This window comes from Geotrypetes seraphini, chromosome 17 (assembly GCF_902459505.1).
Source record: "Geotrypetes seraphini chromosome 17, aGeoSer1.1, whole genome shotgun sequence".
Taxonomy (NCBI): Eukaryota; Metazoa; Chordata; class Amphibia; order Gymnophiona; family Dermophiidae; genus Geotrypetes; species Geotrypetes seraphini.
In genome coordinates this window covers 15966880-15980615 of record NC_047100.1, presented here as the reverse complement: position 1 = coordinate 15980615, position 13736 = coordinate 15966880, and the positions used below count along the sequence as shown (strand labels likewise).

The 13736-nt window shown below is 43.0% G+C and overlaps 1 protein-coding gene across 2 annotated transcripts in view; it reads left to right on the top strand.

Annotated features, from left to right (window-relative positions):
- The window catches only part of TASOR (transcription activation suppressor), a 130679-nt gene that overhangs the window by 51202 nt on the left and 65741 nt on the right, over window positions 1-13736 (top strand). For both annotated transcript variants that reach the window (XM_033925742.1, XM_033925741.1), the window contains exons 8-10: window positions 1733-1764; window positions 7633-7738; window positions 13159-13259. In XM_033925742.1, the coding sequence (XP_033781633.1) occupies window positions 1733-1764; window positions 7633-7738; window positions 13159-13259 (239 nt within the window). The remainder of the gene's footprint in view (window positions 1-1732; window positions 1765-7632; window positions 7739-13158; window positions 13260-13736) is intronic.

Genomic DNA, 13736 nt, shown 5'->3' with positions numbered 1-13736 from the left:
TTAGTCAGTCTATTCCCACAAGAATTTGTGTAGAGAGCCTCATTAGAAACTTTTGTTCTTTAGCAACTCTCCAGTTCACTGATGGGTAATAGCTCACCATGACCAGCAGGTGGAGACTGAGACAAAACCTTTTGACTGTAATACAAGTAGCTGTGCTTCCCCCTAATATATTCAGTCTGTTCTTAGTCTCCAAGCAGGTGTGGTAAGCTGTTGCTAATCTTCCCTGGGTTAGTGTAGGCCTGTTGTAGAGGCCGCCTTCTTCTCTTCTGGTGCTGGACTGAGCTTAGGGGGACACTTTCTGGGGTCCATCCAACCTTGGGGGTGTCGCACTCGATGGGCCATGAATTGAGTCCCTTCCCCTATTTCCTCCACCTCTCCAAAATTTTGTAGAGGTGCCTCAGCTATAAGCCTTGCCATCGATACCGGCAAGGCATATGGCTGAGTGTCAGTGGAGTCTGTTCTTGACAGGAAAAAAAAATCCTGAGGCAGTGCCGGTCTGAAGGGAAGCCTTCAATTGACTGTAATTGATTTTTATTGTTAACCGGCACTCTTTCCTTAGCTAGGTCGCATATTGGGCAATGAGCACTTTTAAAGGGAAAAAGTGCTCTTCTCCAGATGCAGCTGGCCTGTGCTCACGGTGTGCCAGCTGCTACGAAGGGGAATCCTCACTGGGTGCTGGCATCCAGAGATCTCCTTCATGAGTGCCTCGCATGTCGGCAGCTGACAGTGGGGAAGCCTGGGCTTCCCTTGCCACCCACATAGGGCTATCCTTAGCCACTGACGGTCAGGGAAATAGGGTTTCTCTTACCGCTGAAGCTGCTGAGGACTCCCTTACTGTCGTTGCTGGCTTGTCTCCTTTAGTGGCTGGGGCGTTTCAGGCCTCTCAGCCGCTACATGCCCCAGGGGTGTTTGGGTTCTCTGCTTTGGCAGTGAGTCCCATTGGGCCACCAAAGATTTTTTACCAAGACTTTGTTTTAGCATTGTACAAAGCTTATCTTCAGGTGGCCGGGGGTCCTGCTTCTGCATGGGGGGGGGGGGTTTCCCCTCTGCATCCACTCCAGCTCCACTCCCTTAGTGCAGGTTTCATCCCAGTCTCCTCCTCTTTTGTCCAAGTGGCCAGGGTCTCTTGGGAAGATGATTTTTTTGTATGGGGAGCAGTTTTCACTTGATGAGGACCTGGACCCCCTGGTGGACCTCCAGGATCCTCTCGGGAGGATGGAAGCTGGTGGAGGTTTTTCAGTTCTGCCAGCTGGCGAAGATGCATCGGTGGTGCACATCTTTCAGCGGGAAGAGCTGCAGGAGCAGAATGGATGGACCATTCGGGTCTTTATCTGCTGTCATCTACTATGTTACTATGTTATTCTTTAGGTTTCCTCGGTGTTGCACTTCGAGGAAGACATGAAGGAGCCCCTGATAATCAGCATTTCTGTCCGTCCCCTCCCCTGACTGGCATTGCTGTTACTGGTACCATTCTTGTGTTAGCTGAAACCAACGCCGATGCTATGTGCTGGGCCAATGGAGGGCCTCGAGCATCTGTAGAAGACAGATATGCCATTCATAACCTACAGGGAGGGAGGAAGAACCAGAGACTAGAATGTAGACAAAGGTCCCAAATTTTGGCCCAAATATCTGAATTTATATTCAAGTATATATAGTACTTTGATTTAACTATTGTGTAAGAAATTAATAAATATATATATGTATATGTTTAATATTTAACTTTTTTCCTTAGGTCAAACAGCTTTAATGTGGATCGAAATACAGGTAAGTGTTAATGCTGTTTTTTGTTTTATTTTTTGAATGAGCTAGAAATAACTAGGACATAATGGCCATTGTTTACGCATTTATATGTATATTACATTCACATCTAAATACAATTTTCTGAATGCTTCTGAATGCTATTTAGACGTCGTGATCAGTGTGGATGTGGATTTCAAGGGAATGTTTAGATGTGACTTGAATAGGACTAAAATCTATATGTGTATTCCCCATTTTATAAAGGGAGTACATGTGTATGAGGATAAATTTTCATGTCTGATTTTATACCAGTTCAAAGGCACCCATAGATTTTAAGTGCTTGTTTTGCCCAGGGCTTTTCACATGAAGGATTGAGGGAGAAATCATTCATAATCCCATATAGTTCATTTCTGTTTCCTAAATTAAAGTAAGTTAAAATTGTAGCCCTGCTGATTAACTGAAGGAACTTAACACTTTCCCCAATTCCTCTCTCCCCATTCCTAACTTCCTGCTATGTTTTGAAATAACCAGCTACCCAATACTTGTTTGGACAGGAGCTGGGGAACCTTAACCCGAAAATTGCTATCAAGAGACCAGTTAGATTGCTGAAACCTGTCCTCTGAGAGATCTTCAGCTTTATCCCACAAGTTGGTGATTTAAATTATGCCCTAGTAAATGCTAGATCCATAAGAAATAATCTCAGATCATTCATGACCTGATTGTAGACAACAACCTTGACTTGCTTTGCATAACGTAATCATGACTCCTATCCACTAACCTGATGGTAATCAATGACATCTGCCCACTGGCTTTGGTGCCTTCATTGCTAACAGAACAGCTAGCAGGGGAAGTGGAGCCTTAAGTAATTATCTGCAAAGAATCATGCAGGTTCATGAAAACGGTATCTCTCTATGTTAAAGGGATTGAATTAGTTAGACTTAACTTAGAACACTAAAACATACTACTTTTATTGTGCTTCTAACATCCTGATGTCAGATTTTGCTCAGATTACCAATTTGCTATTGGAATACTAACCTATTATCACTCAGCAAAACCATACTCCTCAGAGCTGATGAAAACACATATATCCACAATTTCTTTAAGGCAACACACTCTTTAAGCTGGACACAAATCATTAACCAAAAGGGAAGGATACCAGACCTAATTTTTACCAACATAATGACGCTCCCCTAAAGTCAATGTAAAAAAAAAAAAAAAAGTCCCTGGTAGGATCACTACCTGATTGGGTATGCAGATTTCAGATAAGTGCTGCCCAGATGCCCAGGGCTATAAAGAAACACAATCAAATTGATATAATTGACCTAGAACCCATCCTTGAAGAAAATCTCAAACCATTACCCATGCTCACACCCATTGAAGCTTTAAAACTCTGGAACGAAATTCCTCACGCTAGCTTTTGATTTAAATAGCACCTGACAACTTGGTACCTGTCGGATTGACCTCGGCTGACACTCATATTTCTGATCCTGTCCGACTCATTTTGGATGCATCCTCAAAACCTTCTACACAGCAATGCTACCGACAGAAGTGGACACTGTTTTCTGCGTAGCGTACTCTTCATCATCATGATGCTTCATCCTGCTCTATATCTTCAGTGTTTGCTTATCTTCTATATTTATCAAACTCAGGTCTTAAAACCACTTCAGTTAGAGTTCATCTTAGTGCTATAAATGCTTTTTATGGACCTTAAGTTTATATACCTCATTCTCTCCATAAAGATAGAGCTCGACACAGTTTATAGGTACTTTAATAAATGAGGGAAGAACATAATAAGAATTAGTGGTTATAAAGGGGGTGGTGAACTTTTACATTTTTGACTAGTCAATGGTAAACCTCTGGCTACTCATCCTCTTGTTTCCAGATTCATGAAAGGACTTTTCAATGTGAAACCATCTCTCAAATCTCCTCCAGTGGTTTGGGATCTTAATGTTGTTCCCTCTAGACTCATGAAGCCTCCATTTGAACCAATGTCTTCAGCTCATCTCAAATATTTCACTTGGAAAGTAGTATTTCTCATCTCCATTACTTCTGCTCTTTAAGTGAGTGAGCTTCATCTTTTACAGTGTTCCACCGTGACAAAGTAGTGCTTCGCACCCATCTAAAGTTCCTTCCAAAGATAGTCACTGAGTTTCAATCAATCGATTTGTGTTTCCAGTGTTCTTTCCTAAGCCTCATTCTCACCCTGGAGAATTGGCTCTTCATACTTTGAACTGCAAACAAGCCTTGGCTTATTACTTTCAGCGAACTCAACCACATAGAACATCTCTTCAACTGTTCATCTCCTTTGTTCTAACAGGTTGGGCTAGCTCATATCCAAGAGAACTATTTCCACATGGTTGGCGGCCTTTATAGCCTAAGATAAAGCACAGTTACTTACTGTAACAGGTGTTATCCAGAGACAGTATGCAGATATTCTCACAACCCACCCACCTCCCCTGGTTGGCTTTTTAGCTTGCTTAAGGAACTGAGGTACCGTGAGCCTACTACGTCAAGTAGAAAAGCAGTCGTAAAGTTTTTAAAATCTTAAAGTGGCGATACACTTTAAAAGCTGTCTGTATCGGGTCTCCATGGATGACATTACCCACATATGAGAATATCTGCATGCTGTCCCTGGATAACACCCGTTATGGTAAGTAACTGTGCTTTTATCTTTCTGTGGATGGTATATCATTTGCAGGCATGTGACGAGAATCCTCAATGTACAATTTGACTCCCTCAGCTGATAGCCTTTGGATCTGGGCAAGTAGCAGCTGTACTTCGAAGCCATTGTGCTGGGGTTCACCCTGTTTCATCCTCGTGGCCATGGCACAGGCATGACGACGCCTTGATTCTTCAGTCGGAGATCCAAGCCAATCGCACAGAGCTTGATGCTGTCGTACAACCGTGGCCTCAAGGGATTCACTTGTATGTATTTCCTCCCTGGCCCATGAGAGGCCGAGTCATTCGGTGGATGACCATTCTAGTGGCTCCGGACTGGCCTCATAGGCTATGGTACGCAGATCTGCATTTTCACAGAGGTCACAGCCTGTATTCTTGATATCTGGTCTCTATTGAGGGCCCGGGTCGCTTTGCTCTTATGGCATGGATTTTGCATGCACAGCTTTAGCGCACACAGGCTATTCGGAGGTCGTTATTATCACGCTTCTCCAGTCTATGAAGTCAACTACTATGTCTGCTTACTCCAGGGTATGGCAGATTTTCCAGTTTTGGTATGAGCAGGAATGGATGGAGCCGTATTCCGCTCCAGTTTTGGTGGTTCTCGCCTTTCTTCTGGCTGGTCTAGATATGGGCCTCTCTGTGGCATCGCTTCATGTCCTAGTGGCTGGGCTTTTGTGTTTCAGAGCCCAGGAAAGTCCTTAGTCTTGGACAACTCACCCTGCCTTTGCCAGATTTCTCCACAGATCTCTTTGCATTAGACTGCCAATTACGCCACTGTTCCCTTCGTGGGACCTCACCCAGGTGTTGTCTGGCTTTTCCACAGCTCCTTTTGAGCCTATTCGGGATGCTTTTCTCTTGACCTTGGCTTTCCAGATTGTCTTTCTGGTTGCTGTTCCGTGTGTCGGAACTTCAAACTTTTTCTTGTAGCGAGCTGTTCTACTGATTCTCCAAGTTTGGTTTTTCCTTGCGCAACTTCTTTCCTGCTACTGATTGTGGCTTACCATGTGAATCTGGAAGTGTGTTTGCCTGTTTTCTCAGCCTTTGGGTTCTAGGACAAAGGATTGCATGTTGAGGAAGCGAGATGTACACAAAGTGATCCTGTGCTATTTGGAGGTCACTAATGACTTTGATCTCTAATGACTGATCTCTCGGTCCCTCTGTTTATGCTGATATGTTCTATCAGTCAGGGCACTCTCGCTATCAAGGCCACTGTATCCAGATGGATCAGGAGCCTTTGTCAGCCTATATTCTTTCTGGGACTCAGTCTCCCGTCTCCTCCGTTCAGGCACATTCTTCTAGGTCTGTGGTTTCTTTGTGGGCCGAAGTTCGTGCGGTCTCCCCTGAGGAAATCTGCATGGCAGAAACATGATCCTCTTTCCACACGTTTGCTTACTATTAGAGTGGATGTGGCAGCAAGACAAGGCTCTGCCTTCGGGTCTTTGGATTTCCGGGTCGGCTTAGTTGGCCTTACCTGGCATTTAGGGACTTCTTTGGTACGTCCCAGTTGTCTAGAATATCTCCCCCTATTGCACTGGAAAAAGAGATTATGTACTTACCCTCATAAGCTGTTTTCCAGTAGATAGGGGAGACATTCTAGACTCCTGCCCTGTCCTTCCTGTACCTGCTTCTCCAAGTTGATTCTTGGATGTTAGTCAGCCCTATGCCGGGGTCGTTTCTTCACTCCTTAGATGCATTTCTTACTTGTTTCCAGTTATTATTCTTACATTTCTTCTTGAGCAGAACATTTGTTTGTGGTCTTCATTGCCTTGGGTGTCTCTACTTCACGTTTGCTAGGTGGGTCTCGGTGCTTGGGTACTGTAGATGGAACTAGCACACTGAAGTAGAGCAGAATCATGGATGAAAAAATCTGGATTGGACTCCTGCATATGGCATGCGTCCATTGGGATACTACCCACTTGTCTGGAATGTCTCCCCTATCTACTGGAAAAGAGTTTACCAGGGTAAGTACATAATCTCTTTTTAGTGTTTATTTTATTTAAAACAGAACATACAATTGGAAAAAGTATGACAGGTTAAATTACAATTTCTGGTGGAATTCTGTATGTCATATATACAAAAGGAACTCACTATAGCAACGCAAAAAGGTTATTTTAGTAAATTTCAGAAAATCTGGGGACCATTAACTGATTTTTGTAATGAATGATTAACTTTTCCCATGATAAGATATTTGATTAGGGGGGAATTGGGTGAGCTTTACTTGTTGTTATTTCATAATACAGGAGTACCTGAATAGTTTTACAGTAATGATACTTTTATGTATTATTGAGTAGGGAGGGAGGGGAGGGGAGGTTATGCTATTCAATAAGAATAATTTAAATATTAGATGTCTTACATAATTATTAAAATATTACAGAATATTAATTTGTTATGAAATGTTATACTTAAAGCATATATGAGAGTTGATCAAGTGTGTATCTTTAAGTGCATATGAGTTTAACTGCTACACTTGTAACATGCAAAAATGAATAAAGAATTTAAAACAAAAAATATTTTATTTAAAACATTTACAGCCCGCATATCAAACATCTATGTGGGTAACAATAACTCATACCTTTCCAATGGTAGTTTAAGGTGAATTACATTTGGGGACAGAATTTCCCTGTTAGAGAATTTAGTTTGTTTGTACCTGAGGCAATTGACACTCCTTGTGAGGGAATGGTCTGTCTGATTCACAGCCTTCTGCTTTAACCATTAGGCAGCTACTCGGTGAAAAATCTGTAAGATTTGAATTTGTAGGCACTTTTGTTAGTGTAAATTGACTTATCAGTAGTCCTGTTTTCATTTATCCTTTCAGTGTTCAGTGACTGTATGGAAGGGGCAAACTCAAAGCGACATTTAATATATTAGTATGTTGACCTCTGCTGAAAAATTATAATGTACGTTAATTTAATTATTTAAAAGAAAAATCACTCATACTATCCACAAATTTAGGCAGGATACATCCAAAACATACATAAAATCAAGTGACTAAAACAAACTTCTAAATTATTCAGTAGTGCACTGAGCCCTCTGTCAATTCCTAAATATAATGAGGCAAGAGGAACAGGTATGGAAAAATAAAATCTGTTTCCACGTTAAAGATGTTTTTGAATTATGAGAAGTTTGAAAATGTTGGATCTTTTTAATTCTTGGTATCATTTCCTCATTTTTGTCCTCCAGCCTTCCATCACATAATCATATTTTCTTTATCTCTAGATAAATCTAATTACATTTTGTGGCGAGGACAGCTTTTAAATAAAGGAAAACTTTTGTGTTATGCTTCTTTGGAGTCTGCAAGCCGGCCATTTCTTCCTGTCAAGCTGTAAGCATTATTTCACTAGCTGCTTATCTGGAGCAGGATTTACCATGCATGTATATAACTTGTTATAAAGCAAACTTTGTTAAAAAAAATTACTTGCAATTCTGTAAGTGGGTGCCTCTGTTAGCTGCCCTGGTGCCACATGGTAAAACCCTATTCTATAATGGTATCTAAGCACCTGGATTCCATTATAGAATTCAAGTGTCTAACATATATATGGCTTTAGTTGCACTAGCAATTGATCTGACATAATTGTGGCCATACAAAGCACAAATGTGTGCAACTTGTAGTATTCTGTGAGTAACATGTGTAAATGAAATCTATTCATGCTTCACCTACAGGTGGTGGTCTTGTTGATCCTTCCTGTCTTGGTAAAGGTCAAATGAGAGGAACTAGAATCTTGGAGCTGAATGCTTGACTTTGTGGATGGTGTTAATGTCAGCACTTTGGTTTCCTAAATTATGGAATGATTTTCCAAGACCTACTCAGCAGAGATGGTGTCCATCTATCAAAGAAGGGACAAAGTGGCTGATTCTACAAACGGGCATCTTACCGCCGTCTGTCAGGACATGTTTTTATAAGAAAAACTCCCCGAGGCAGGACGCCTATACTGTAGGTGTTTGTTGTGGGTCTAGGGAGATGGGTTGGGACACAATCTCACCCAAAGCTGGAGATGGTTTCTCCTGGAAGTAGCCTTGGGCGAGATTAAGTGGCCCTAGAGCTGCGACAGATGCCTGAAATGTAGGCCAGCAAAATGCTGGCGTACATTTCAAATGATAAAAGTAGATGCAACCAGGAATCCCTGATAGCTGAATCGGCAGGAAACCTCAAAGTCGCAGCTTTGGAGAGTCCTGCCAGCTTAGCTGATCGGGGGTGGGGGGGGGTTAACCCTGCAACAATCAGCTGAGCCGGCTGCAGCAGAGGATCCTCCGACACGTACCCTCAAAATGGCAGGATGGATGCCCACTCTCTCCTGCCTAATGACTCCTGACACCCCTGCATAGCAATTGGCAGGAAAGATGCCCAGTCCCTTCTGCTGCTAGCCCCGCCAATCTGAGATTTACAGGAGGGATGCCCACTTCTGCCTGCTGTTGACACTTCTCCAGTGCCAGCCTAGGTCCATGATTTCAGGAAAAAATTTCACCCAGAGGCCGTACTGGAGTCTGGCACTAAACGCCGGTGTTATGAGTCTGTGGACTCTTTTGGAGCCATACAAGTGCTTCGAAGAGGCCCTCCAATGGACAAGGGGTGTGAATTTTCACCGGACTTTATTTGGCTCCTCTGGAAAGTGTATTCTTTGGACCCAGCTCATTTGACATGGCCTAGGAGTGCGTTGGTTTCTTCTCCGCTGGTTGCGCCTGTGGCAGAACTCCCTTTGTCAAGATGTGATACAAATCCTAGTCCTGGGTGATTCTCTCAATATATTCCTCAAGTAGGAAAACATATTCCTCAAGTAGAAAAGGAATATATTCCTCAAGTAGAAAATATATTCCTAGTAGGAAAACAAAACATTCTAGCAGGCAAACTAAGCAGATTCCTACAACCTTATAAATGATTGCTCAACTCAACCGTGTTACATCAAATATTTACCAATTGGAGTACTCTGGAGATAGATAGATCTTTTTGCTGCTCTCCACAATTAAAAATTTCTACTTTTCCGTTCCAGAATATACACTCCCAATTGTCTGGAGTCAGATGACTTTCTCCTAGACTGGACAGACAAGTTTCTATATGCTTCCACCCTCCCCCCCCAATTCTTCAAATCTTTGTGCAAACTCTGCCAAGAACCAGTTACCATGATCTTATAGAACCTCAGTGGCTGTGACAACCATGGTTCCCTCTTCTTCAACTCAGTGGCTGAGAACCCATCTCACTTAAGCTCTTTCCGACCTTGATAACTCAGAACAAAGGGTCCCTTCTTCATCCCAGTCTGCTTTACTTGACTCAACAGCGTGGTTTCTCTCTCCCAGCGAGTAGATGCAATTTACACTATCTACACCAGTGTCAGCCATCATTGAAGCATCTAGGAAATCTTCCACTTAACGTTGTTACTGCTTCAAGTGGACTCGTTTCACACTTTAGTGTAACTGCCAATCATTGCATCTGGACACATGCCCTCTGCCATAAGTCTTCAAATATCTCTTACACCTTTCCAACTCTGGTCTTAAAACCACTTCAGTCAGAGTTCATCTTAGTGCTATTAGTGCTTTTCATACACCACTGGATAAAAAGCCCCTGTCTGTATCCATTGATCTCCAGATTCATGAAGGACCTTTTTTATACCAGACCACCTCCAGTTGTTTGGGATCTCAATATTATACTTTCAACACTGATGAAGCCACCATTTGAGCCACTTGTATCTTCATCTCTCAAAAATCTTATTTGGAAAGTAGTATTTTTAATCTGCATCACTTTGGCACACTAAGTCAGTGAACTGCAAGCTCTTGTATTAGAACCACCATATACGACATTCTACCACAAAAGGGTGATTCTCTACACACATCCAAAATTTCTTTCTAAGGTAATTTCGAATTTTTATCTAAACCAATCTATAGTTCTCCCTGTCTTCTTTCCAAGATCATTCTAACTCTGTTGAAGCTGCACTTCACACATTGGACTGTAAACGAGCACTTGGATAGGACCATATCTCACAGAACTTCCACTCAACTGTTCCTCATTTAATCCAAACAAAGTTGGAATTTCTGTCACCAAGAGAGAACCATCTCCACATGACTGGTGGACTGTATCTCCTTTTGTTATGCTTGGGCTGGGCTGACATTGGAAGGAATTTCTGTCACCAAGAGAGAACCATTTCCACATGACTGGTGGACTGTATCTCCTTTTGTTATGCTTGAGCTGGGCTGACATTGGAAGGTTGTGTCCAGTGTTCCCTCTAAGCGGGCGGGTGTTGTGAGCAAACTTTTTTCACTGTGAGCTAAAAATATCGGGCGCCAGCAAGTTATGAGCCAAATAAATATGTTGCTTTCTACCACAGAACTTCCTTACGTTTGTATGGAATCTATCCCCTTTCAACTTTAGAGAGTGCCCTCTCGTTCTCCCTGCCTTAGCTACTAAGTCTATTCCCTTCAGTACCTTGAATGTTTCTATCATGTCCCCTCTCAATCTCCTCTGCTCAAGGGAGAAGAGGCCCAGTTTCTCTAATCTTTCGCTGTACGGCAACTCCTCCAGCCCCTTAACCATTTTAGTTGCTCTTCTCTGGATCCTTTCGAGTAGTACCGTGTCCTTCTTAAAGTACCAGTGCTGGACGCAGTACTCCAGGTGAGGGCGTACCATGGCCCGGTACAGCAGCATGATAACCTTCTCTGTCTCTTCAGTCCAGCATCTGCCCCTTCCATTCACTGTCTGTCTTTCCCTGCCATCTCTCCTCCTGCCCCCCCCCACCCCCCAATTTGGTCTAGCATCCATCATCTTCCTTCTGTTCCCCTCATGGTCTGGCATCTCTATCCTTCCCTCCCCCCTGTGGTTTTTAGCATATCTCTCTTCTCATTTCCTCCACTCAGATCTGATCATTCTCTGCTCTCTCTTCCCTTTTCTTCTCTGGTCTTCCTTCTCTATTTTCTGCCTCCATCTAAATTAAATTCTTTCTTACTATTTAGTCCCGTTTTCCTCTTTTCACTGTGTCTACACACAGCTTGTCACCCCTTTCCCTCACCCCTCCATTATCTTACTATTTTCTTCCCCCTTTATTTATCTCCTCCTTCCATCCAGTATGTGTTCTTTCCCCACTTCCATTCAGCATCTGCTCTCCCTTCTCAACTGACATCCATCTGCCTTCTGCTCTCTCTCCCTTCTTCTCACTTCCATCATCTGTCCCCTTCTCTCTCTCTCTCATCTCCTCCATTCCATCATCTGCCCCTTCTCTCTCTCTCTCTCTCTCCCCCCCCCCCCAACTTCCATCATCTGCCCCCCTTCCCCTCACCTTTGTGGGTCACTTTCTTTCCCTTGAGGGTGGCTCATGTCACAGGGGAAGCTTTGGCCGAGCAGAACCGCTTGATTGACAGTGGAACTTACTTGATTGATGTCGATGCTGGGGCCCGTTGCCGTTTGAAGGAAAAAAAAAAAAGGTGGAAAAAAGGAACCTGTAAAGGCGAGAGGAAGGGAAACCTCCAGGACAGCTGCTTTTTGCCCTCCTTCAGCGGCCCAAGAGTTCAGACCAGCAGCGGCAGCTGTGTATGCTTTTAACTTCGGCACAGAGCTGCCCCTAATCAATAGTTTAGCGCGGTTTCATGAGGCAGCCTCGGGGCCTTTGATAGCCGGCCCGCTTCGATGATGCGATGTGGGCCGGCCTAGCAAAGGCCCCGAGGCTGCCTTATGAAACCGCGCTAAACTATTGATTAGGGGCAGCTCTGTGCCGAAGTTAAAAGCATACACAGCTGCCGCTGCTGGTCTGGAGGTGCGGAGACAAGGCAGGAGGCAAACGCGGTGGAAGGCAGGAGTCCCGGCGAAGGCAGGAGTCCCGGCACAGCGACTGCAACAAGAAGTTGCAAGTCAGCTGACGCCGGCCTTTCGTTGCGGCGGGGACCGAATCCTTCGCGGACCGGCAAGATTTTGTTTGCGGACCGGCGGTTGAAGAACTGTGCTCTACACTGTGTGCGCTGTGACGAGAAACTTGTGCGCTGCGAGGTAATATTTTGTGCGTCAGCGCACCCCAGCGCTGCTTAGCGGGAACACTGGTTGTGTCACAGTACATAAAGTTAGAGCAATAGCAACTTCAATAGCTCATCTCCGATACACTCGCATAGGTGACAACCGTAAAACATCTGCTTCGTCCTCAGTTCATACTTTCACACACACTACTGTTTGAAGAATTTCTCCAGACAAGTCAGTCAATTCAGCCAAGCTGTTCTGCAAAATGTATTCTCTATTTAAATGCCAACTACCCTCCAACCCTTTTGTTTCCAACTAGGGTGTCCCACATATGAGAATATACTGCCTTTTTATCCTAGGATAAAGCACAGTTACTTACCTTTAGCAGGTGTTACCTGAGGTCAGCAGGCAGATATTCTCATAACCTTCTACCTCCCCTAGTTGGTTTCTTGTTTGTTTGTTTTTTTACTGAACTGTTGGTCCCACGAGCTGATGTTGGGTGGGAAGGCACCCTGTGCATGCGTGGTTCAGGCAGTCTCAAGACTTTCAAAAAGTTTAAAGTGACAGTACACTTTTGCTCTGTCCGTCCATGCTTTGTGGATGACATCATCCATATGTGAGAATATCTGCCTGCTGTCTTCTAATAACATCTGTTACATGTAAGTAACTGTGCTTTATGGAACTGCCCTTTTAATATCTCATGATTTGAGTGTCGGAACTTCACATTTCTAGAAATTCTTTTAAAACTTTTTTTCGATGTCTATATAATTTTTTTTTTTTTTTTTTTTTAAAGTTTTGATTTCTTTTTTTTCCAGTCCCGAGAAGCTGGAAGTGGGCACAGTTATGAGTATTGAGCTGCTAAAGAGAAAAATTCCTGCAGTATTCTGTAAAGAAGCATACTTTGGAGCAAATGAAGGTAAATGCATTGTATAAAACATAGTTTAAAGTTTTATTAAAATTTTGATGTATCGCAATATCATGAATTCAAAGCGATTTACAATTAAAAACAGGGTCTTAATTATTAACTACAACAGAAACACATGAACTGAGGAGTAGTGGCTCGTGGCCAGTAGGGGGTGATGTTTATGGGACGGTAATGGAATGGATATCAGAACATGATAGTGCAGTATTAAGTGCCTATTTTTTGTATGATTCTGGGTAATTCTAGTTAGATACAAGCATATGTGTCAGTTAAGGCCACGCCCAATAGAAGCATACGACAAACTGGTGAATAAAAATCTGAATATGAAAGAAGCTAAAGCCAGAAAAACACACTACAGATTAATATAAGGGAAAGTATAGTAATATTCTTTTTATGTACTTTGCTATTAGGCTAGATCATGGAGGAAATCATAAAGGATACATGGACTCCATTTTGGTTCTCTGTTTTGCT